Genomic DNA, 25,749 nt, shown 5'->3' with positions numbered 1-25,749 from the left:
TCAATCAGATGCACAGCCCAAATCAATCAGATGCCCAGCCCAAATCAGATGCACAGCCCAAATCAATCAGATGCACAGCCCAAATCAATCAGATGCCCAGCCCAAATCAGATGCCCAGCCCAAATCAATCAGATGCCCAGCCCAAGTCAATTAGATGCCCAGCCCAAATCAAATGCCCTGAGAGATTTGCAGCCTCGACTTCCCATGTCACCTCCCTGGCCTAGTCCAGGCACTGAAGTAGCCCTGGGGTCAGGTCACTGTGCTGGAGGTAAATGTTTTATGCTGTGAAATACAGCACTAAAGCAGCTTGTTGGCCAGGCACGGTGGCTCACACCTGTATCCCATCTACTGGGGAGACCAGGGTAGGAGGATCACCCTGAGCCTGGGAGTCAGAGACCAATCTGGGCAACACAGCAAGACACAAAAACAAAACAAATTAGCTGGCTGGTGATGGTGCACACCTGTATCCCAGCTGCTCAGGAGGCTGAGGTGGGAGGATCACTTGAGTCCAGGAAGTTGAGACTGCAGTGAGTTATGATTACGCCCCACCACTCCAGCCTGGGTAAAAGAGTGAGACCCTGTTTTAAAACAAAAAACAGTTTCTGTGTCTGGTATTGATATTTGGTGTCATGTTAAATCTGTGCCCACAGAGCCGTGGCTCCCTCCCAAGCCTGTGAATCACAGGGCTGCTGTTCCTTCCAGTCGGCATTCTTGACTACACAGCCTTGCCCCACACTGCACAGTTGCTGTAAGGGGAAAGCACATGTGTTGGGAAAAGGCACAGAAGTTAGTTGCAAGCAAGGTTTATTCTGATGGAGTGAAGCCAGTTTGAGAATGCTCGATCTTTTTTTTTTTTTTTTTTTCAATTGAGGTGGAGTTTCACTCTTGTTGCCCAGGCTGGAGCGCAATGGCTCAATCTCAGCTCACTGCAACCTCCACCTCCCAGGTTCAAGCAATTATTCTGCCTCAGCCTTCCAAGTAGCTGGGATTAGAGGCATGTGCCCCCACACCTGGCTAATTGAGTATTTTTAGGAGAAATGGAATTTCACCATGTTGGCCAGGCTGATCTTGAACTCCTGACCTCAGGTGATCCACCTGCCTCGGTCTCCCAAATGCTAGGATTACAGGTGTGAGCCACCACACCCGGCTCCCTCGATCTGTTTTAAAATGTAGAACTTAGATACAAGGCGACTTACGAACTTACTGTTGAACTCACATTCTGTCTCCACACCAGCAGTGGGAGTGGGGTCCCACAGGCACTGTGGGTCTCTGTCAGTGTCTCTCCCTCCAGCTGCTTTTGCCTTGGTCAGACCTAGAAGCTAAGCTGTGGGTTGTGTTTGCTTCTGGAGATTTCAGCTGGGCTCTCCTCACTGATAAGGAAATGCTGCTTCTTAGAGAGAGTCCAGCCTGTCTGCCTAATCGATGCTGGACAGAGCCCAAGCTGCATGGCAAATCCTTCTCCACATGCTCACTGAGAAGCCAGCGCAAGACCCTTCCGGTGTCAGTGGGGCAGGAAGGGCTGTCCCCAAGACGTAGGAGGGGCCAGTCCTTCCCCCTGTCCACCAGAAACGGAGGCAGTTGGGGGTGGGGACTGTTTCTGGAAGGTACAATCCTTGCAATGCAATAAAGGAAGAAAAGAGAGAGTGAGGCGCACACATACATGCAAACACATAAACATATACACATGCACACATGTGCATACAACACTCACACACTCCTGTCCCAGCCCCCTCTTCCCCTCCACCCTTCCCCAGCCAACTGGCTGTAGGTTCCCAGAAGGGGCTTCTTCCCTGTGGTGGAAACACAGGCTCTTTTGATGCTGCCTGATTTAGAAATGGTTCAAGGACTTGGGGATGTTCCTGACTGATAATTGTAAAAAGACACTTAGTTACACATGCCGAGGTGTGGAGAATGTTAGGCACAGAATTTTTGTTTCAAGTAGAGCAGAGTAAATTTAGAATTGAATTACAATCAAAGTCAGTGGCATAAGCACAACATTTTGTTAGATTTTTGGCATTTCCCCTAAAATTACTTTTCTTCAGTCTGTAGATTTGAATTTTAAATAGGATTCCTCAGATTTTTTTCTACAGTATTTTAAATGTCAGATCAGGAGATTATTTGAGTCACTTCCTCAAAAGTTCACACTGACCTCGTCTCACCAAGCACACGCCCTCCTTACCATCCTGCCACCCCCTCACCCACCTTGCCCAGGGTCTAAGCACACGCCTTCCTTCCTGTCCTGCTGCCCCCTGCCCACCTTGCCTAGGGTCCATGACATCCCTTCCCCCAGAGACCACATCCCATTCAGCCTTACGGGATGCAGCTCTGTGATTTTTGAGTAGCACCACCTCTGTCTTCCTGATGTGGGCATCTCTACCACCTGGAACCGCCCTTGGGCCCTGACACTGCTGCCATGGGCAGTGTCCCATGTGTCCCTTCCAGGGTGTCACATTCATGAAGCTGTGGGAGCGCAGCTGCTGGTGTCTCCTCCTTCCTGTCTGTGTGGCGCATTGGAGGTATCCGTGTCACCTGTGTCTGCAGCACTTTCCCTCTTAGCATGAGTCACATTCCCCCCTGTGGACGGACCATCCGGTCACCAGCGGGAGCACATCCAGGTCCTTTCTTGCCTTCAGCAATCACAGATAAAGCTGATGTAAACACCCACAACCCAGTTTCTGTGTGAGTGTGTTTTATTAGATAAACACTCAGGCGTGGGTCTTTGTTGGAAACTCACCATGCTGTTTTCCTCACCCTCCATGCCAGGTTGCATCCCCATCAGCACTGGATGAGATTTCCAGGGGCCACGAGTGCAGTCAGGCAGGCATGTGGGGTGGGGTTTGCTGTTTTTAGTGTGTCTGGTTGGTGTGCACCGGTGGCTCGCAGGGCTTAGTTTTCGATTCCCTAATGACAGAGGGTGCTGAGGCTGTTTCCTATGCTGCATTGCACGCCTGCGCACCCATGTGGCACCTTTGGTGGCTGTTCACATCTGCCATGCATTAGATCAAGCAAGTTCTCTGTTTCTGAGTGCCGAGTTTGAGGACCCCTGCTGTGCCCTGGATGCAGGTTCCTCATGAGACTGTTTTAGGCTCCACAGCGGGGCCTCAGCTCTGGCTCCTGCTCCCCTCTTCAGAGCTCTGGCAGCTGCCCCCCTGCCCTACCCCACCTGCTCTGCTTCCTCCTGCCCCTCACGCCAGTGGACCCAGATCCTGTGCTCGCCTCACTGCTCGCTCCAGCGGCCAGTCTGTCTGCTGCCATCCCCTGGGGATGAGCCAGGCTCAGTGGCTCTATGAGCACCTGGTGAGCCGATGAGTGGCTATGTGGCCTGTCTTACCTGCAAGAACAGACAATTTGACCAGGTGGTTGGGTCACAAAGAACGTAAACAGGCAAAGTTTGGTCATGTTTTCAGGTTGCTGCCAACAAGCAGTGCTCAAAAGTTATGACCTGTCAATAAGGAATTCACATGGGCCTGGATCTGAAGTTTCATTGGAGCCCAGTTTTCCCGTTTCCTAAGAAAAGAGGTGCGCATCATGTAGAAATATAATTCATACCAGGTAATTTGTCGTTAGCTTTGCAAACACTGCGTAAGTTTCCAGTTAACAGCACTGAAATAAACCTCTGCCTTCAAAACCAAGCTTCGTGCTGGGAGGATTGGGAGGGCATCACTTACCCTTCTGAATTTGGTTACTTACCCAAAGAGAGTGCCCTTCTCAGGTGGAAGCACAAGTTTACGCTTGGCATGTATCTGACGATCACACTGCCAGCCGTGAGCAGCAGATGGCTTGGTGACAGCAACTCCAGAGTTCTTTCTGCTTTGAGATTATCCCTCTGAAGATTGTTTTCCTTGGCAATGCCTCGAGTATAAAGGAAAGCCCCTCTTGGTGCTGGTGAGTGGCCAGCCAGAGCTTTTCACACAAGAGGACAGAGTTTGAGAGTTTGCTCTTCTTAAAGCCTGGCTTAGAAACGAGCAGGATTCCCGGTGGATGAACTCTATAACATGACAGCCTTCTCCTCTGCCCTCCATTCTCCTGTTCTGCCTCAGAGCTTGTACCTGTTTTGCTTTGCTTGTATGTTTCATGTGTGTTTGGAAAGATGGAAGCTTGAATGGAAATTGTCAGAAATACTACGTTGTGCAAATGGACTGGAAAACCTGGTTAGCATTGTTTGAAGCCAGCAAGGTCCCACATGTGGTGCATAGACCCATTCTGAGTTAGCCTGGGGTGTTACAGAAGAAGTAACTTTTCTTTCTTTCTTTCTTTCTTTTTTTGAGACAGAGTCTTACTCTGTCGCCCAGGCTAGAGTGCAGTGGGGTGAACTCAGCTTACTGCAACCTCCGCATCCCAGGTTCAAGCGATTCCCCTACCTCAGCCTCCTGAGTAGCTAGGATTACAGGCATGAGCCACCACACCCAGATAATTTTTTGTATTTTTAGTAGAGAGGGTTTCACCATATTGGCCAGGCTGGTCTCCAACTCCTGACCTCAGGTGATCTGTCCGCCTTGGCCTCTGAAACTTCTGAGACTACAGGCATGAGCCACCGTGCCTGGCCTATGTCTGCTATAATATTAAGTACAGAAAAACAGGCTTCAGAGCCATATAAGCCCATGTGCTGCGTAACAGCGTGTGAGTCCATGATACACCGCGTGGGGAAGGGTGATCCCCTCATGATATCACTGCGTTTTCCCTGTACCTTTTCTGTGTTTAGAAACATAAACGTTCATCATTGTGCTGCAGTTTCTGCATGTTCACTGCAGTCACCCGCTGCATAGGCTTGTAGCTCAGGAGCCTCACATAGGCTATGTCGCACAGCCCAGGTGTGGAGGAGGCTGCACCATCTGAGTTTGTGTACGTCACTGCAGGATATTCACATGGCAATGAAATCACCTAGCAGCGGGTTTCTCAGAATGCGTCCCCACTGTTCAGCAGCGCATGACTGTACCCATAACCGGTGGTACCCCACCTTTTTGGCACCAGGGAGTATTTTTGTGGAAGACAATTCTTCCATGGATGGGGCAGGGAGCAGGTTGGTCTCAGGATGAAATTGTTTCACCTCGGATCATCAGACATTAGATTCTCATAAGGAGCGCACAACCCAGATCCCTCCCACGTGCAGTTCACAAAAGGGTTTGCCCTCCTTTGAGAATCGATGCGGCCACTGATCTGACAGGAGGTGGAGCTCAGGCAGTAATGCTCGTTCGACAGCCACTCACCTCCTGCTGTAGGCCCAGTTCCTAACACGCTACAAAGCAGTACCAGCCTGTGGTCCAGGGCGTGGATACCCTTGCCCAGCATCATCCAGTATTTCTTTGGAAACACCCATAAGCCTGGGTACCCATAAAGCTCTGTTCAGTTCCCAGTGAACCCCTCCCTGCCTGTTCTTGGTCACGCTTCCCTCATTTTGCAGACTTTCCACAGTGGATCGTCATCAGGAAGAAAGGTACAGCTGGGCATGGTGGTGCATGCCTATAATCCCAGCACGCTGGAAGGCCAAGGGGGTGGATCACCTGAGTCCAGCAGTTCAAGACCACCCTGGCCAATATGGTGAAACCTCATCTCTATTAAAAATACAAAAATTGGCCTGGTTTGTCTTTTCATTTTGTGGCAAGATGTTTGGAGATTATGTATGTAAGGACTTGTCTCCAGAGTGTAGAAAGAGCTCTTGAAACTCAGCAGGAAAACAATCCAGTTTTCTAAATGTGCAGAAAACAATTTGGAAAGACCATTGTTCACCAGGGAAGATAACACAGGCAGCACACAGACCCATGAAGAAGACGCTCAGTGTCGTTAGTCATTGGGGAATGCAAACGAAAACCACACGGAAACGCCGCGGTACCTCTCAGACAGGTTTCAGTTCAAGACTGACTGCACCACGTGCAGGTGAGAATGAGAAGGAGTGCAGACTGGCACAGCCACTTTGGAAAATGTTTGGACAGTTTCTGAAACGGTTAAATGTGCACCTTCCATGTGACCCAGCCCTTCCACAGCTGGTATTTTCCCCAGCACAGTGAAAGCACAGGCCACACAGACTGGCCCTGGAAACCACTCGAATGCTCCTCCACAGAGGAGTGGGCAGTAAACTGGCATCTCCACAGAACAGGCCATTCCCCAGCTTCAGACAGGAGTGAAAGCATGGACAGACCTCAGAAAACCACACAAAGTAAAAGAAGCAGAGAAGGAAAGAGTGAACCACAGGCCTCCCCACTCGCGTAAAGCTCTGGAAAGTGCAGCCCAGTCACAGGACTCCGGATCCAGGGGTGCCAGAGTACAGTGGGGGCCGCGCTGCAGAGAAGCAAGGGAAGCCGGGCGGAGGATATGGCCATCACCCCCACCACGGCAATGGCTTCGCAGGCATGTCCATGCTGAGACCTCGGTCTGATCATCGACATCGGCACATGTGGCGAGTGTGTTACTTGCATCTCTGTGTGGCTGTAAACGTTTGGTTTTTGAGACAGGGTCTCGCTCTGTCATCCAGGCTGGAATGCCACCTCAGCCTCCTGAGTAGCTGGGACTACAGGCGTGCACCACTGCGCTTGGCTAATTTTTTTTATTTTTATAGAGATTGGGTCTTTGCCGTGTTGCCCAGGCTAGTCTTGAACTCCTGGGCTCTAGTGATTTGCCTGCCTCAGCCTCCACAGTGCTAGGACTGTAGGCATACACCGCCCATGTGAATGTTCTTAATGAATGGTGCATTTGGCAGCTTTGCGCCCACGCTGAGACTCATTTTGAAATTGTGAGGCTGAAACTCACAGATATCCATTAAATGCAATGTGCAGTGAGTTGAGTTGTTTAGGTTTGGCTTGTGAATTTCTCCTCCTCCTTTCTTATTTTCATCCCAGAGCATCGTCCTCTGCTGGGCTGTCGGGAGCTTGTCTTCAGGAACCTCTCCAAGATCCTCCCCGCGTTGTGCCACGACATCACCGACTGGGTGGTGGGGACGCGAGTGAAGTCAGCGCAGCTGCTGCCTGTGCTGCTGCTGCATGCCGAGGACCACACCATACAACACCTGGAGATCGTCCTCCGGACCCTGTTCCTGGCCTGCGCTGACGAGGAGACAGCCGTGGTCCATAGCGTGAGTGGCCATGTTCCAGTTGTGGTTGCAGAGCTCTAACTCAAGCTAAGATCCTGCCCCTGTGGCGTGCAGGGCCCAAGGCTATGAGAGACACAGTCGGGAGGTCACAACTGCAGCCGAGACAGTGTTCCCCTCACCCCTGGGTTGCAGCCCTTCCCCACGCCCAGTCCCTGGGGACCACTGGTCTTTCTGTACCTGTAGAAAACAGTGTGTTGAGGGTGGATCCTCCATGCCCGTCTTCAAGCATACTCAGGCATGCAGTGCCAGCTGTGTGTTGTGTAAATGAGCCTTGCGCCAGACAGGGCCCAGGCTGCTGACGCAGGGCCAAGACACCCGGAGTTCAGCTTTGACATTCGGGCAATACTGAGGGCCCTTCCAGGCTTTGCAAGGGCTGTGGGGGCACGGGGGCGGGGGTGTGGCACAGCCTCAGGTGTCCTGCATGTGACGCCCCTGGGGCCATCCTCTTTCTCACTCTCTGTCCACATCCGGCTGGTGGTTATCACCTCTGCGAGGGTGGGTACACACAGGGAAGTCCCATGCTCCGGCCGCTCCTCCTCACTCAGCCAGGCCATGCCTTGTGCTGACAGTCACCACTCCGGGGGTCTTCACATCCACCCCACAAGAACGCCTCCTAGTGCGCGGGAGAAAAACTAAAGTTTTCATTTAAGGTTTCAGTCCAGAATATCCTGATCTTGAGTCTTTAATTCCATCACAAAGACACCTTGCCAGTAGCTTTTCCTTTTAGTAGCCAGGCATGCTGGTGCACACCTGTGGTCCCAACCTGGTCAGGAGGCGGAGGTGGAAGGATCGCTTGAGCCTGGGAGGTCAAGGCTGCAGTGAGCTATGATTGGGTCACTGCACTCTAGCCTAGGAGAGAGAGTAAGACACTGTCTTAAATAAAACAAAAAAAAATTTAAATCATTGTTACTGATTCAAAGTAATGTTTCAGCTTCCATGTTTAAAAACAGATTATATTAAGCTTGTAATTTACATGTCATGTTTTTACTCTTCAAAAACTACCATGGATTTAAAATTGTCTGTAGTCCTCTGTGGAATCTATGAGAGAGCGAGAGACACGGCGGAGGGGTGAGGTGGAGACAGGACAGGAGACATGGCTGTTCAGGGTAGTGCGTGGGAGCCCCCGGGCAGTCAGCATCCAGCCCAGCCTCTGTGCTGGGCTTCTCCCCACTGTCGGGCTGGATTTAAAACTCTAGCAAGTGGAATTTGTGTGAGAGGGGCTTGAAGGTAGGCATTTGAGTTCTGACTTTTCTGTATTTCGAGGGGTGGAGGTTAGTTGATTTTTTTTTTTTTTAACTTTCTATTTTGAAACAGATTTCCAGTAAGTTGGGGGAAATTGCACAAAGAGCCCCCTGTGCCTTTGCCCACTGTCCTGGGACATCCATCTTCCCTGAGCAGGACAGTATCAAAACCAGGACGTGCGTGGCTGCTTGTCTGTGTTTGTAGTCCCACGGGTCCCTCAGGCAGCCCCTGCCGTCACACCCCCTCCCTGGCACCACGCACCTGCTCTCCCTCCCCGTCCCTGGGTCATTGTGAGCATGTTTTATATGTGTACTCAAACACTGTGCAGTATTTTTGGCCTTGGCTTTTGTCACTTGTCAGAAGGGCCTGATATTAACCCATGCAGTTGGGTGGTCAGCCACTGTTCCTTTTCATTGGCAGTGGAATTCCATGGTGCAGAGAGGTGCTGGTGTGTATTAATCCACTGTGGAATTCCAGGTGCAGAGGTGCTGGTGTGTATTGATCCACTGTGGAATTCCAGGTGCAGAGGTGCTGGTGTGTATTGATCCACTGTGGAATTCCAGGTACAGAGGTGCTGGTGTGCATTGCTCCACTGTGGAATTCCAGGTGCATAGGGGCTGGTGTGTATTGCTCCACTGTGGAATTCCAGGTGCAGAGGGGCTGATGTGTGTTGATTTGCTTAGCCATGGGAAGGTTGGGTCACTGGCATCCAATGGGGGCGCATGTGGTGAACGTGCTGCCGGGACACAGACTTCCTTTGGACCAGACTTCAACTCCTGGGGGATGTGTCCCACTCGCTGGCTGTGAGCCTGGCCTCAGGGTTCTAAGATCACACGAGGACTCTTGTGCCTTTCGTGAGGGCTCTGAGCGCATGCCAAGGACTCACTCCGCTTAACACAGGGCTGTGTCTGGTGCACGGGAGGCCACAACACTGAGAGCAGGAGGCCAGGCTCAGACCTTCGGGTTTGGGTCTGAGTTTTCTCATATTTTTTTTCTCACAGTGTTCAAGATCCGCAGAGCTCATCGGGACGTTTGTCAACCCTGAGGTATTTCTGAAGCTGATCTTACCGATGCTGAAGAAGGGGCCTTCCGCCTCCAGCCTCCTGGTGCTGGCCTCCACCATTCGGGGCTGCCCCCGAGAAGCCCTCCAGCCGCACCTCACAGCCATTGCCACGGAGCTGGCACAGGCCCACATCTGCCAGGCATCTGAAAACGTAAGAGTACTTAGCAGTGGGGAGGAGTGAAGAAGAGGAGGAGTCTCCCTTGCCGGGCCATCTGCCATCATTCCCACATGTTTGTGGGTCCGCCCCGTGCCTCCAGGCTGAGCCGTCAGAAATACCAGTGGTAGCCGGAGTGCCCTTAGTTGGGGTGCCCTTAGCCGGAGTGTCCTCACTGAAGCCCCTCGTCGGGGGGCTTCGCCCTGTGCTGTGCAGAGCTACAGCCTCAGCCCCAGCCCTAGCCTCAGGTGGCCACTCAAATTTACATTGGTTGCTGCCCCTTTTTTTGGCCATGCTGGCCACACTTCACGTGATAGATGACTCAGGACGTGTCCACGGCTGGGACCCACTGGCCCGTGCTGCTGGGGGTGGATGCAGGGTCCATGTCTTCCCACCCCGGAGGAGTGCAGTCACATGTCCGCTATCCCACCCAGTCCCCACGGTATCTGCACAGATTGTACGTCTCAGAGTGCACCGGCAGCCTGTTCTCCATCAGCGCTGCCTGGCGTTCCGATCTGTGCTTCAGATAGCCCAGTTGCAGATTTGCTAGAAACATTTGTTTAATTTTAAATTGAACAGCAAAGTCTTGACCTCAGAAGATGAAATAGCCTAGGTAGTTGGGCTTAATTGTTTGGAATACTCCATGATTGTTTTCTATGGAAGAAGAAATATGACTTTCCTTTGGTTTGGAGGTGATTAGTCCCCATCTATGTGTGTGTTGAACCCAGCACCCCAGACCTTTTTAGGACACAGGGCTGCCCCCACTGGGTGGCCATGCAGAGTGAGCCTCAGCATTTGCTCCAGTTGGATCGTTTCTGGCAGCTTCTATAGCTCCAAAGCTGGACGGACTGCTGGGACTTGCAGCTCTGCTGTCAGCCCGGCCCATCCTGTGTCAAGCTCACCTCTGTCCTCAGAATGAGAGGTGGGGGTGTTCACAGTCAGCCTGGCCCATCCTGTGTCAAGCCCCCTCTGTCGTCAGAACAAGAGGTGAGGCTGTTCACAGTCATTATAAACTGTTTTAAGAAGCCTGTAAGCAGTTCCTGGAATACAGAGAGGGAAGGAAATGGAACTAGGGTCGGGAAGGGAGTGGGGCTGGGCCGTGTGCTCATGGCATTTCAGCCACGTTTCAGCTTTTCCCAAGACCTGTTTTTAACACATCATCAAATCTATGTCAGTTCTGCGCTTTCCTCTTACTCACAAGGGGTTCTGAAGATGGTTTTGATTCCTGTATATAGATTTATAAGCCAGAAGTATTTTTTTCTTGAGGGATATAACTTGAAAATGTGCACAAGTGCCTAAGCCCTCGCCTTACAAACTTTATAGCCAAGAAAATGTGATTTTCACATCTTCACATTGGTTACAGGAAAACGGAATTATGTAGACCCACGGCTGTGTGTTTGGCTCCCCATCTTCCAGTGTTATGGAGGAAAAATTTATTTAGCAATTGTTCAGACAGAGACCTCTTCTGACAATGTCCAGTCACACAGGCCCCCTGGAGAGCCAGCCTCAACCTCCCAGGCTAGGAACATCTGTGGACCCTTTGGCCAAGGAGCCAGTCACAGTGAAACCCAAGACATACATTTCACTGCTTTCTATGTTTATTTTTTTGTTTTAGAATGATCCTCCCACCTCAGCCTCCTAAGTTGCTGGGACAACAGGTGTGTACCACCACACCTGGATACTTTTTAAATTTTATTTATTTTTATGTATTTATTTTTGAGATGGAGTCTTACTCTGTCGCCCAGGTGTAATCTCGGCTCACTGCAAACTCTGCCTCCCGGGTTCAAGCAATTCTCCTGCCTCAGCCTCCCAAGTAGCTGGGATTACAGGTGCACGCCACCATGCCTGGCTAAGTTTTGTATTTTTAATAGAGACGGGGTTTCACCATGTTAGCCAGGCTAGTCTCGAACTCCTGACTTCCAAGTGATCAACTCGCCACGGCCTCCCAGAGTGCTGGGATTACAGGCATGAGCCACCACGCCCGCCTCCTTTTCTTAACAGACTTAAATTTTTGGCAAGAAAGGGTGAACGCACTCAGGTGTCAGGCACATGGCTCCGTGCTCTCTTCCATGGCTGGCCAGGCTTTGTTTGTGTCATGTCGTTTGGGAAGTCGATTATGTTTCCCACAATTATTCTCCAGTAGCTATTAGAACAGGTTAAGAATGTCTTTCAAGAACAAACTGAAATTGTTTTAAAGCCCTGTGTTAAACAGAGAAGTTGTGAAGATGTATTCTAAACTGAGCCTGACTTCACTGAGCCTCCCTGCCCTGGGTTCGCTGGGAATCTGATTTTAGCAGTAGGTACTTCCCAGGTGTCTTGGGCCCAGCAGGGAAACGAGCTCGACCAAGGGGAACCGGAGTCTCCTGGGAAAGAGTTTAGCACAGGCGCCCGAAGTAAGGAAACGGGTATCTCACCAATTCGGTTCTCACGCAGGGAAGCCGGCAGTTCTGGGATCCCCTTGCTAGTGCCAACAAAAAGAGTCTCTTGTACTTTAGTGAATTAAAAACTTTTGCAATCTTAGATAACACTGTTTCAGAAAGCAGTGTTTGAAATAGTATTTCAAAAAATACTGATAATTATTTTTTGCTGTATCTTTTTTTCTTTTTCATTCTGTCTGTGTGGGGGGGGCAGACACTGAAAATTATTTAATCATATATAGAGAAATCCATAAATGTTAAGTCTTGTCACTTCCTCAGAGACGGTGCTGCATTCGTGGCGGGAGGGTGGTGCCTGCTGCAAAGGATGCCTGGTTCCCCGTCAATTCCTGTGGAATTCCCATGCCTGGAGGTGCTGTCAGCCAGGAGCAGCTGTGTCTTCTAAACTCTACTGCCTTCTGATTTTAACCGAAAAGATGGTAGCTCCTGAAGTGTACATGACAGGTCATTCTAGAAACTAGCCAGACAGTGTCCTCAGAAGTCAGTCAGTCAGTGCAGGCCTCAGAGAAATTGGGCCATGGGGAAAATTAGGAATGGAATAAAAACAGAAATCCGTGGCTTCTGTGAGAATTGGGGCAGTCAGTGCCCACAGCCCAGCTCCGAGGTAGACGGTGCCACACAGCTCCGCATCTTCTGTGGATAAGGCCAGGGGTCTGGGGTGCAAAGACTGAACAGTGCTGTGATACAGTGGGAGTGTTTTGTTTAGCCTTCCGTGATTTAGATCAGTGGTGAATGAGTCATAGAGTTTTAGAACTGATTCAGAAATTTAGAACCAACCCATTATCTGGTCAAATAATTACCAAACTTTTTGAACTCACACTCCCATTAGTAAAAACACTTTAAGTATAGACCTCCAATATGTGTACACTGTTGATAAATCATGTGTTTAAATTATATACATGACCACTGTCCTGATTCACTCTTTATGAAACATACATAAAATAGACATTAGAGGGACGTTATAAGAGGTAACTACAGGCCAGGCCTGGTGGTTCACGTCTGTAATTCCAGCACTTTGGGAGGCCAAGGCAGGAGGATCACCTGAGGCTATGGGTTTGAGGCTGCAGTAAGCTGCGATTGCACTGCTGCACTCCAGCCTGGGTGACAGAGCAAGACCCTGTCTCTAAAAAATAAATTAAAATTTATTATAAAAGAATTAAACATATATGCAAATTCTTAGGGATTCTTGGGTCCCCTCCAGCACACACCTGCTGCGTTGCAGGCTTCACATCCTGGCTGAGCCTCAGTAAATGAGGCTGGAGCCGGGAGGGGAAGCCGTTCAGCCAGCACAGCCTCAGGTGCAGAGCCAAGACTCTACCTCCCTGTCAATCAGGAAACTTTTGTTTCTTTGTTTCTGTTGTTGTTTTTGAGACAAAGTCTTGTTCTGTCACCTAGGCTAGAGTGCAGTGGCATGATCTCAACCCACTGCAACCTCTGCCTCCCGGGTTCAAGCGATTCTCCTGCCTCAGCCTCCTGAGTAGCTGGGATTACAGGCACCCACTGCCACGCCTGGCTAATTTTTTGTATTTTTAGTAGAGATGGGGTTTCACCATCTTGGCCAGTCTAGTCTCAAACTCCTGACCTCGTGATCCACCTGCCTCAGCCTCCCAAAGTGCTGGGATTACAGGAGTGAGCCACCGCTCCCAGCCAGGAAACATTTTTAAACCACAGAATTTTATCTTTCTTAAAATTTCGTGTTATAGAAATATCCAGAAGTGCACAGACGAGGGACAAGCAACAGAAGGAAGGTCCGCTGGCTTCAGTGCTGACCAACTCTTTCCATTGGTGTTCTGCCTGCCTGGGGCCACTTTTCTTTTTAACTTTGGAGGGTGGGGAGAACCTGAGCGTGTTATAAAGCAGATAATGTGACGCACCAGCATTTCACTTACAGATACCACTGTATGCATCACTAACACAGCATCTTAACCACACAGCTAAAGTGCCTGTACACATTTCATAAAATAAGTACACAGTCCTTATCTCCCGTCCATGTTCAGTTTCCCATCGTCAAGCACGCCCTTTTATGGTTGATATGCCGGCGCCCCCCATCTGGCTCCTGAGGCTGTCCCTGTGGGGGTTTTTCCCATACCTGCTGCTCTCGTGAGCCCCCCATCCGGTGCCTGGGGCTGTCCCCATGGGGGCTCTCCCATACCCGCTGTTCCTCATGAGCGGTAGACTAGGAGCCCCAGGAGGCTCTGTCAGCCCTGGTGCTAGGGCCAGGGGCTGGGGCCCTGTCATTAGTCCATTCTCATGCCGCTAATAAAAACATACCAGAAACTGGGTAATTTAAAAGAAAAAGAGATTTAATGGACTCCCAGTTCCACATGGCTGGGGAGGCTTCACAATCATGGTGGAGGAGCAAAGTCACGTCTTACATTGTGGCAGGCAAGAGAGCATGTGCAGGGGAACTTCCCTGTATAAAACCTTCACATCTCATGAGACTTACTATCATGAGAACAGCACGGGAAAAACCTACCCCATGATTCGGTTACCTCCTGGGACACATGGCGATTATGGGAGCTATGGTAAAGATGGGACTTGGGTGGGGACATGACCAAACTGTACCAAGCCCTGACAGTGCTGCTGATCTCTTCCAGGACCTCTACCTGGAGCGTCTGCTGCTCTGCGTGCAGGCCCTGGTATCCGTGTGTTATAAGGACTGCAGCACAGCCAGCTTGCAGCTCATGGACGTGCTGCTGACCATAATGGCCCTCGCAGGTTCCACCAGCCTCAGGGACAAGGTAAGGCTGATGGCGGTAGTGGCTGCTTGGCCTAGTGGAGCTCACAGCTGGAAGGCATCTCTCTCTAAGTGAGATGAACCATCTCCCACACATCCCCTCTGCGCTTGAGCCTAGGCCTCAAGCATGTCTGACCAGCAAAGACTAGGGGTTGAGAGCCTTGTGGATGACTCCCTGGGCGACAGCCTTCAGGGCAGCCCTCCAGCTCCCAGTGTATTCTGCCATCGGGGAGTGAAGACAACTATTTAATTTTAGGGTCTACAGCAAAGAAGCAAACAAGAAGTAAGACATGATAACCTTTAAACCTGTGCGTTTGGGATTTAATAGTCCACAAGTGACTGTGAGTCTGGGGAGAAGATGCCATGATTTCCCGCTCTAATTGCAGCACAGCTTTCAAAAGTATTTGCTGCCCATCAGCTCCCTGTTTATGCCCCAAAATCATCCTTTTTTTTCAATGGAGTCTCGCTCTGTCATCCAGGCTGGAATGCAGTGATACAATCTTGGCTCACTGCAACTTCCACCTCCTGGGTTCAAGGGATTCTCCTCCCTCAGCCTCCTGAGCAACTGGGACTACAGGCACGTGTCACCATGCCCAGCTAATTTTTGTATTTTTAATAGAGACAAGGTTTGCCACGGTGGCCAGGTTGGTCTTGAACTGACCGCAGGTGATCTACCCGCCTCGGCCTCCCATCGTACTGGGATCCCAGTCATGAGTCACTGCACCTGACCATTATGACCAAAAATCTTCTAACCCCAACCTCCCCGTGGGCTCCTGGGGCTCCTGGAGGTCCCGGTATCTGCCTCTCTGAAAGCTGAGACTCAGTTCTTCCCCCCATTCTGTCTATGTGGACGATCCCTCTCGGCAGGTTCTCTCTTGGGAGATTCATGGCCTGAATGCACCACGGAGAACGTGGAGGAGGCTGCTGCTCCCCCTTCTCTTCCTGGGTTCTCTTTAAAAACAAGCTTTCCAAGGGCATGTGTCTCAGCAGACGCTGTCACTGATGGGGCCTTAGGTACCAGCAAAAGTAGAGACTTTGCCTGCTGTCCATTGGGGAAGAAGCCAGGCAGCCCCAGATTCAGACTCCAGGCTTCGGGCAATGACCTCTGGGGAGCCTCAGCCCTTCCTTTGTTTCTAAGTCCCCAAAGAGAACAGCACAGCTAAAAGGTAGCCAAGGTTGTCATCTCTGTTCACCAAGTTACTTTTACGTGGAGGTCTGCTCTGCTGGGCTTAACTCTCTAAGCCACTTGCCCACGCCTGTCTGTCTCTCACTGCCTCAGAGTAGCTCTGCCTGCTCAGGCAGATGCCCAGGGACCCCCTGTGCTATGTGTGTCCTAGGCACGCACAGTGCCTGCTTCATGATTCACTGCAGAGATGGCGTTAGCGCAAACAGGATCAGGATCTCGCCCTGTGCCCACAGCCCTCACTTTCCTGCACCCTGGGAAGGGCTCCATGTGGCAGCCTCCCTCCCGATTATCCCACCAGGCCCAGCCTGTGTGGTTCTTACGTGAGGGGAATGGTCAGTCCCAGCAAGGAGGCTTGAGCCCTGAGTGTTGGAATTGTCCCAGCCTCTGACTTGTAACCTCCAGGCACAGGAGACAATGGACTCGCTGGCCGCTGCGGAGGGCATCAGCAGCTGCCAGGACCTTTACCGCAAGTACATGGGCCCTCTCCTGGAGCGGGCGACTGCATCGCACCTCGACTGGACCGCGCACTCACCAGAGCTCCTGCAGTTCAGTGTCATCATCACGCAGTCAGGTGAGCCCTCCCAACAGCCGGCGAGCCGTGCCTGGCCCCACTCAGTCCACACACCTGCTCCCCCGGGGTTCAGCAGATACCATTGTCAACCAGCTGAGCTATGGTTCACTGAGGCATGTTTTTAAAAGTACCCAGTAGTCACTCTTGACTGTGGAGAATGAGCATTTTCAGGAACAAAACCTTTTAAAAGCTCCAGAAACATCACATTGAAGACTGGGATGCAGCTCTTCCGGTTGGCCTGGGCATACATGTTCATGTGAAACCTTCAAAGTATGGTTTTTCCTGGCCTGTTTTGTGGCCTGGCTTCTTAAATACATCTGGATTTTGTTGCAGAATGCAGATGTCCAGCTATGTGGGTGCTGTGCGTGTGTGACGTGGAGGCCTCAGCCCCAACCCCTTTGAGACCAGCATTTCTGTGGTTCTACCTGAGCCTGCAGATCGGCCACTCTCCTGGGATGGACACTGTGGCTCGATGGGGCTTCAGAGCCGGGCAGAATCCGCTGCAGAACTCTGAGGCGGAGGTGTCCATTCAGCGGCCATAGTGCCTTGGGACACACAGCCCATGCTGTTCCCTGTGGCCGTGAACACGCCACGGTAGCTTTTCCTCGTTTGCTTCCTTGGCTCTCCCGCTCCTGTGCACAGCTCCCAAGTGCTCCTGCCTCCTACTGGATGCGTGCACCAGGGTGTTCGTGTTCTGTGTCTGAGGACACTAAGATTGTTCTTATGCCATCTCTGTGCTTGGTAGGGACTCACCATTTTTCCTGAGACCTGGAAAAATACCCAGAATTGTTCTTCATCAGCTGCATTCAAGATTTTGCAAATTAGAAAAGCAAATGCTATCTGGTGCAGTGGCTCACACCTGTCATCACAACACCTTGGGAGACAAGGTGGGAGGGCCACGAGCTTGGGAGTTCAAAGCCAGCCTAGCCAACATGGCAAGACCTCTACATCTACAAAAAGATGAAGAAAAAAATTCCACATGTACCTCAGAATCTAAAATTGAAAAATAAATAAAATACAGTTAGCCAGGCATGGTGGTATGTACCTGTGGTCCCAGCTACCCAGGAAGCTAAAGTGGGAGGATCCCTTGACCCCAGGAGTTGGAGGCTACAGTGAGCTGTGACTGCACCAGTGCACCCTAGGCTGGGCAACAGAGCAAGACCCTGTCTCTGAAACCAAAAACAAAGCTGAGGATTGCTGGCGTGCACTCAGGGCATTAAACACTTTGTGCCAAACACTGCTCTATGAGCCTGATGGCCGTCAGCTCATCTCCCCTTATAGCTGGCCTGTGTGGTAGGAACTGTGACCCTGTTTTACAGATGAAGAGACGGCATGGAGAACTCCCGAGGCAGTGACCCCAGGGCCTTCCCTCAGCCCCTCTCCAATGGGCCTCTTGGGGAGGGGGCCCCGGGTATTCCATTTCACATTTTTACTGAATGTTACTCATAACAACTCTTGCACCAAATTACTGCAGCCTTCACCCCACAGTCCAGAGAATGGCACGCAAACCCTGAGAGACTCAGCTTACAGTGAAGCCAGGACTCGCTTGTGCTGCAGCTCTGGTGGTTTCTCCACCACCTGCTCTTCCTCTTTGCAGCTTTTAAAGCATTTCTTACGGTGTTGGCAGAACCAACTCGCAGCATGGAAAATGCGTTTATGTGGGCCCACATCTCCTGTCATCCACTGAAAGGCAAGAAGACTGTGCTGTGCTGTTCAATATCAAGAGCTGGGTATAAAACTGCAATTTTTTTTTTTTTTTTTTTTTTTGAGACAGGATCTTGCTGTGTCACCCAGGCTGGAGTCCAGTGGTACAATCACAGCTTACTGTAGCCTTGAACTCCTGAGCTCAAAGGATTTTTCTGCCCTAGCCTCCTGAGTAGATGGGACTGTAGGTGCCTACCACCTGGCTAATTTTGTATTTTTTGTAGAGATGGGATCACGTATGCTCCCCAGGCTAGTCTTAAACTCCTGGACTCAAGCCATCCTCCCACCTCAGCCTCCTGAGTAGCTGAAACCACAGGCACCCACCACCATGACTGGCTAATTTTTGTATTTTTTGTAGAAACGGGGTCTCTTTATGTTCCTAGGCTGGTCTCAAACTCCTAGGCTCAAACAGTCTACCCACCTCAGCTTCCCAAAGTGCTGGGATTACAGGCATGAGCCACCGCACCCGGCCTAAAGCTGCAGTTCTTTAATCCCAGTGGTTATTTTCTCTGAGCCCCGCCTGAGCTCACACATGTGAGGTACGCTCAGGGATCCGGGGCACAACCTCACATAGAATACACTATTTCCAACATAGTGTCCTTGGGAGTTGATGATTTTTGTTTTCTTTTTTCTTTTTCTAATTTTTCTCTAATGAGCATGAACTACTGTAATAAAACAAAATGATTCAAACAATTTTTTTAATAGGAGACATTTTTTAATTTCTCATTTACAGAAGTTCTGTGGGAAGATACCTTTTAAATTTTAATTTTTTTAAACATACAGAAAGGGGTAACTTTCTAAACTTTGGGAGGATGGGGAACTGCAAAGGCATCTCTTTGACTGTATACATTTGAGCCAAAAGAAAAGGAACTTACACTTAGGAAAATATTTCCAGTAAGGATGACAGTGTGAGATCTTTGGTATATAAAGCTAGCACAAAGTGAGAATAAAAGCATTCAGAGTTGGGCATGGTGGCTCAGGCCTGTAATCTCAGCACTTTGGGAGGCTGAGGCAGGAGGATTGCATGAAGCCAGGAGTTGAGGCTTCAGGGAGCTGTGATTGTACCGCTGGACTCCAGCCTGGATGACAGTGAGACCATGACTCCAGAAAACAAAAAGCATTAACTCCCAAACAAACAGGCAAAATATCCAGATTTTATTAAACAGAGTTAATACAACTAACAAGCAAATAGAGTGGGAAGTATCCAGCCCTTCTAGTTATAAGGAAATATGAATTAAAGGCTGTAGCCTGCCATTTTTTCATTTATCCAACTTGGCAAAAATAAACAGCTTCTGCCCTGGGTGGCCCAGCTGGGAGCCTGGCAGTGCTGGGAGTGCCTTGGTGCTTTTGGAAAGTGGTCGGACGGTGGGCATCTGGAATTACCAGTTTTGGAAAACCCTCAGACATTGTGCTTCTGGAATTGCCAATGTCTTCACTCCTTTCATCCAGCAATCACATTCATGAGAATCTGTCCTTCCTAAGGAAATAATTCTACTTATGGAAAAAGTGATGTACCCAAAAATATGCATCAGGGCTCCATTTAACAGCAGAAATTGGAAGTGACCCAAATACCTCATAGGAAGTTAAATACATAATGATATTTCCACAGAAGACATGCCCTGGCAGCCTTTAGAAACAATTATCCTAAGGCTTTATAACAAAAGGCTTTATAACAAAATGGGAAGACAGGCGTGGCGTGAAATGAAGGGAAGATGAAGACAGCGGAAGCGTCCATGCCGTGAGCAGGAACGCTTGTGCTGGGAAGGCAGACACGTGGCCCAGGCTTCAGGTTTGGGTTTTCAACATTCTTGATACCAAGGGGCCCACCTGTCAGCACGCCTCTGCCCTTCCATCCTAGCAGTTGGACGTGACCCGTGGACACTGTTTTGGCTGTTTTCTGTATTTAAGCCAGAAACTCTGCCTTGTTTCTAGTTTAAAATGTAGAGAAGGTGAAACAGTCAGAAACTGGGTCAGAAACAGCATGGTTCTCGAGGCAGGGGAGCACTTGACCCAAGACTCCTGCCCTGGCAGGGCTCAGGTCAGGCGTTGCAGCGGCTTTGATGCTACCCCCGCTGCCTGGCCTTGTGGGGAGGCTCCAAGACACCAGCTGATCTCACTGCGGGGCCTGAGCTGGGCCTGACCTCGAGCCGGAGCAGCAGGCATGTTGCGTCTCCGTTTGTGGCAAGGGCAGGTGGGGGTCTCCAAGTCCACAACTGAACAGCCTGCTCTGATTGGTGGTGCCAGAGAAGGCTTGAATCACCCGGCACCTAGCAACGGCCCAAGGTCATGCACAGATGCTCAGATAAGCCAGTGGATGCTCCCTCCACACTGGCCCAGGGTCAGAGCACCTCTCTCTGTGGCCCCACCCACTCCCCACCCTGAACCTTCAGCTCTTGGGCCTGCAGACTGAGCCTAGTAGGAAACACTGCGGGAACCCTCAGGGTTGTCCGTTCCCTGTGGTTCGTGGAGACTTAAAGGGAGATGGGACGGCCACTCGGGGCGTAGGATGCAGATTATAGGTGCCCCTGCGCCTCGCACCCACTGGAGAGTGGCCCTGACTGTGGATGGGGTGACGCCTTAATGCTAAGGGCAGATATTAAACAACTTCTTCATTGGAACATTTGATGTGGGTTGTCCTTTCACCTATTGCTTGACTTTGATTTTTCAAAACAATTTAGAAAACTGTAAGAAAAATGGAAGGTTTTCATATGGAAGTGTGATTTAGGGGGGTTACAATTTTCTACTGTTTTTCTGTGATAATCACCTCACTGATTCAGAAAGAGGAAGAGGGGAGGTGGTGGCCGATAGAGCCCTCTCCCAGATGGGAGCACCCGTGCCTGGGCCTGTGCTGGATGGGGCCGCCTCCCGTCTCCCAAGGGCCGTGCCCAGGAGCCTGTGCTTTGTCTTGCAGGCCCTGCCCTAGGAGAAGCCCTGCCACAAATCATGCCCACGCTCAGGGCCTGTCTGCAGCCCTCCCGAGACCCGCAGATGCGCCTGAAGCTGTTCTCCATCCTGTCCACTGTGCTGCTCAGAGCCTCGGACACCATCGACTCCCAGGGGTAGGTCCAGGCTCTGCATCTGCACGGCCCCCAGCTGGGGCTTGGCCCAGGGGTCCCCACCTCCTTCCCCCCACACTAAGTCTAAGGTGGGCTGGAGGTCCCCACCTCCCTCCCCAATACCAAGTCTAAGGTGGGCCAGGATTTCTTACCTCCACCCCCAACACCACACTGGGCAAGGGGGTTCCCACCTCCACGCATACCACACTGGGCAAGAGGGTCCCCACATCTCTTCCCAACATTGAGTCTAAAGTGGGCCAGGGGTCCCCATCTCTGTCGCCCACACTGAATCTGAGGTGGGTCAGGAGTCCCCAACTCCCTGCCCCACACTGTGCTGGGCTAGAGGGTTGTCACCTCCCTCCCCGAAACTGTGTCTCAGGTGGGCTGGGGGTCCCCACCTCCCTGCCCCACACTGAGTCTGAGGTGGGCGTATGCAGTGACCCCTGAGCTTCTCTGGCCCGGAGCAGCCTATCCATCCTCACTGGGTAAACACAGGCTCTCAGCAGAGAATGCACAGAGAAACACTAAGTCCAAGTTGTCTCCATGTGGTCATTAAAATTCCAGTGAATGAAAAAGTTTAGGGAACATTAACTGTTAATGGTTTATGTATTAGCTGTTCTCTGTTTTAAAAGCCTTTTGGTATCTTTCAAACCTAACAGAGAATTGACTGAATTACCACTGATGGTCAGAGTGGTAGAAGTACCTCTCTATTACCTAAAATAAATTTTAGGTGGCGTTAAGACAGCAAGGGCCTCCAGTTGTACAGCTTTGAAGTGAGGAAGAGAAACACGGGTACCCCCTGGACACACTGGGAGGGTGGTGGAGGAAGAGGCCCTGCCCGGGTGCTGCTGCCTCCCCAGACGCACTGGGAGGGGCAGTGGAGGAAGGGGCCTCACTCACCTGGGCGTTGCTGCCAAGGCTGCTCTTAGCGCCCTCCTGTGTACTTTGTTACATGAGCAAAATGTGCAGTCACCCAGGTCCCACCCCAGCCTGTGCGGCTGGATCTGGGCTGCATCAGCACCAGAACCCACCCCACACCCCCGCCCCTGGGAGCAAATCCATCAGTGAAAAGCAGTTCACACACCAGAGCTTCATCTGGAAAGAATCCAGGCATTCAGACTTTTCTTTGTGATCCTCGTGTCTGCTCTTGGCCTCAGCTTGCCCGTCATACTGCAGGAAATTTTGTTTTCCTGCTTGTCTTCAGAAACTTCAGGGCTTAGAGGGAACCATGAAAAGATGTGAACCAAGAGCTGTGGCAGCCATCCAGCTTGCAGGCCGATATTCATGCAGATAACACCGCAGGGCCCAGGCGCTTCCCTCCGGAATGCACACCCAGCTGTATTTTGGGAGGAACCATGGGGCGAGTTCTGCCCAGGAACAGTTAACTGCGGAGCACAGCTTCCACGTCTGTCTGAGTTCCCAAAAGAAAGTACACCAAACGACTTCTTGTGGAGAGAAGTTGGTATCAGGAGAAGTAAACTGTTCAAATTACAGTGATTTTAGTGAACTTATTAGCTATTTTAATAGGAAGGATTTTTTAATCCGTTTGGTTTTTATTTTTAGAATCATAAAATAGCAAGTTGGCTGTGCCTAAATAGAAACGATAGCTGGGGAGTCAGTGCTGATCATCATCTGCGCCGAGCACTTTCCCGCTGCCAGCTGCTGTGAGCACCGGCTGTATGCAGGCGCCTGAGATGGCTGAGGGCTGCATCTCCCATGGTGGCTCCACCTTGGACACCATGAATCATGAGAGATTCTCAGAGCCTCCACCTGCAGGCTTTCTGTGTCTTATCTGAGACACTTTGGGACTAGCAGCGTTGAGGTTTTTAAAATTCTGAAGTAATTGCATTGTAGAACATCCCTAATCCAAGCTTCAGAAATCAAAAATGCTCCAGTGAATATCTCATTTGAGCATCATCTCAGTGCTCAGAAATGGTCAGACCCTGGTGCACTTTGGATTTTAGGGTGAAGGATGCTCAGCCTGTGTCTGACAGAAGCTCCAGAGAAGTGGCTGGGAGTTCAGGGCAACAGGTTCCTTGCTTTGAGAATGCACTGTTTTCGGGAGCCAAGCCCTGTACTGTACCTCAAGTCCCTCTATGAATAGGGTGCACTCAGGCAGGGAGCCTGGAGCACCTGCTTCTGGGTCCCCTGCTGGCCTCCTGACTCCGTAGTATCCTGGGGTCCTGCAGGCCTGGCTGTGCTCAGACCGGGAGCCCATGGACGCTGTGCTGAGGGCGCTTCTGTCTCTGTGTTTGTTCTTTTCCCTTGGGATTAGGCTGGCCAGGACACCCAGGAAGTTTCAGGGTGGAGACCATGAGGCTGTGGCCCTCAGCTCCATGCCTCACAGCTGACAGCTGGAAACATTTGACAACCTCAGAGTAGAAGCGCTTGCTGGAGAAGGCGATGTGCACAATTTAAGGAAGCGTTTTGCCCACCTAATACGGTTGCTCGGTGGAGCAAGGCCCTGCGACTGGTGCTCATGGTTTAAGGACCCTCATGGGCAAGTGTCCCAGCGTTGCCTTGTTTTAGCAGGCAGCCACTGGTCCTGGCACAGGTCTGTGTCTTCCTGCGCACAATGGGATTCATTGTTTGGAAGGAATGTGCCTCATTCAGTGGTTCGATAGTGGCTCTGATGGACGCCCATGTGGCGCACCCAGCCCATACTCAGGCCTTTACACCCTCAAGGCCAGAACTTCTAGGCCATTTCATGTGGTCACCCTGGAGGCTGGCACCAGGTTAATTTATTCCAGAGAGTCCTCTTGTAAGTCATGGTGCCAAAAATGGCAACTCTGCTTAAAAACAAAAACACTCTCGAAACCTCACTGAGTTCATGTAATTCACCTTACACCAACCTCACTTTTCATGTCTGCTCATCTACTGGGCTGGTCCTGACGTGGCCCCTGCTGGGAGCAAGCAGCTGGCAGCTTCAGGAAAGGAAGGGACACTGCAGGCTTCATGGACCTTCCAGTGCTGCGGGCTCCGGTCTTGGAGACCAGACCCACCTTCGAAACATACCTTGGGGTGGTGTTGGGATGGAAAGTAGGGAGTGTGTCATTTTGCTTTGATTTTTTTCTTGGTGGCATGTTGACCTGGCTGGTCACTATCAGAACAAAGTCATAGACAGGGCGGGAACTGCCTGTCTCTGAGCTGTGGCCCTCAGGTCCCGCCTCTGAAACCACGGCGACTGTCCTTGCTGGATGGAGGGACTCGGGCTTTTTGTGAGGGAGGGACACAGGTGGAAAGAGGCCCTCTGGCTACTGCTGACACCACCACGGCTGCCCTCCCTCAGGCGTCACTCAAGCCTCCTTTTGGAGCGAGGAGCAGTGAGAGGCTGAAAGTACACCCTTGGCCCAGGCCTCTTGGCTCTCTGGAAAACAGGACCTATGCAAGCCACAGGAGAGGCTGGCAGCATGAGCACACTGTCTCCTAGGAGGGTTGGGCCCGCAGGAACCTCCTGCTTTGCACCGAGAAGCAGCATCTGGGAGGAGTCCAATCTTCCTGTTTGGCTTCCCCTCAGCCCCATTCATCCCCAGACTGAATGGTTCCCTTCGAGCGCCTGGCCACCCTCCTCATCTGCCCTCTCTGCTCCATTTCCAGGCAGTTACCCAGCTACCTTGAGATGGTGACAAAAGACATCCTGGCCCCCAATCTGCAGTGGCATGCAGGGAGGACAGCCGCGGCCATCCGCACGGCAGCCGTGTCCTGCCTCTGGGCACTCACCAGCAGTGAGGTCCTGTCGGCCAAGCAGGTACGGGGATCCTTGTGTCCTCGACAGGCACCGATCAGGGCTGCACAGGCTTCCTGCTGCCTGGGGCTCCCTGCATCCTCAGTGGACACTGGCTCAGGCTGCACAGGCTTCCTGGCACCCAGCAGGAACTCAGGAAGGCAGCAGCTCCACCTGCACCTGGGGCCTGCACTCCAAAAGGCTCTCCCCACCCTGGCAGCAGAAGGCCAGGAGCTGGCAGCAGGGCTGTAATTGAAACAGCAGGTAGGAGAGCGGGAGCCAGGCCATGGGCCTGGACAGCCCCATCATGCTGCGGGTTTTGCTGCCTCTGATGAGTGTGGGGTTTCTCGGTTTTGTGGCCAAATGCTGGCTACAAGACCAGGAGTCGAATCCCAGGATCCAAGCTCAAGAACAGGCCTGAGCTTTCCACATCATTTCTATGAACACCTCCAGCTGGTCCCAGGCATCAGAAAACGGACACTGATGCCTGTGCCCCGTCCTAGTCGCCACCTGGTGGGAAGGCACTGCCCAGGTGCCTGCGCGGCGTGAGCGCCACCTCCTGGTGCTTGCAGGGTAGTGCTCAAGCTGAAAACCCCACAGCAGTGGGGCGCGAGCCAGCCGTTACCCCAGTGTAGGGTTAGTGCCTCACCCAGGAGTTGTAAACCATGTGTATATTTTTAAAAATCAAGTAAGCAAGTTAAACAAAAATTGTTCAAAATCTAAATTTTACAATCAAGATTCAAGCCTACTTAAGTAAAGCTTTCAAGCCCCATAAGTCCTTCCAGGCAGGAGT

The 25,749-nt window shown here is 51.3% G+C and overlaps 1 protein-coding gene across 3 annotated transcripts in view; it reads left to right on the top strand.

The window, feature by feature from the left end:
- DNAAF5 (dynein axonemal assembly factor 5) overlaps positions 1-25,749 on the top strand; it is a 70,266-nt gene that overhangs the window by 34,704 nt on the left and 9,813 nt on the right. For all 3 annotated transcript variants that reach the window (XR_004263220.1, XM_032259908.1, XM_032259907.1), the window contains exons 5-10: positions 6,834-7,066; positions 9,328-9,540; positions 14,576-14,719; positions 16,304-16,472; positions 21,088-21,235; positions 24,830-24,980. Coding sequence is in view for 2 of the 3 variants with exons in the window: in XM_032259908.1 (XP_032115799.1) it covers positions 6,834-7,066; positions 9,328-9,540; positions 14,576-14,719; positions 16,304-16,472; positions 21,088-21,235; positions 24,830-24,980 (1,058 nt within the window). In the remaining variant the exon portion in view is untranslated. The remainder of the gene's footprint in view (positions 1-6,833; positions 7,067-9,327; positions 9,541-14,575; positions 14,720-16,303; positions 16,473-21,087; positions 21,236-24,829; positions 24,981-25,749) is intronic.

The sequence above is a fragment of the Sapajus apella genome, unplaced genomic scaffold (assembly GCF_009761245.1).
Source record: "Sapajus apella isolate SASKATOON/1434 unplaced genomic scaffold, GSC_monkey_1.0 scaffold112, whole genome shotgun sequence".
Classification (NCBI taxonomy): domain Eukaryota; kingdom Metazoa; phylum Chordata; class Mammalia; order Primates; family Cebidae; genus Sapajus; species Sapajus apella.
Note: the sequence above shows the minus strand (reverse complement) of the source record. Positions and strands in the feature narration are given on the sequence as shown.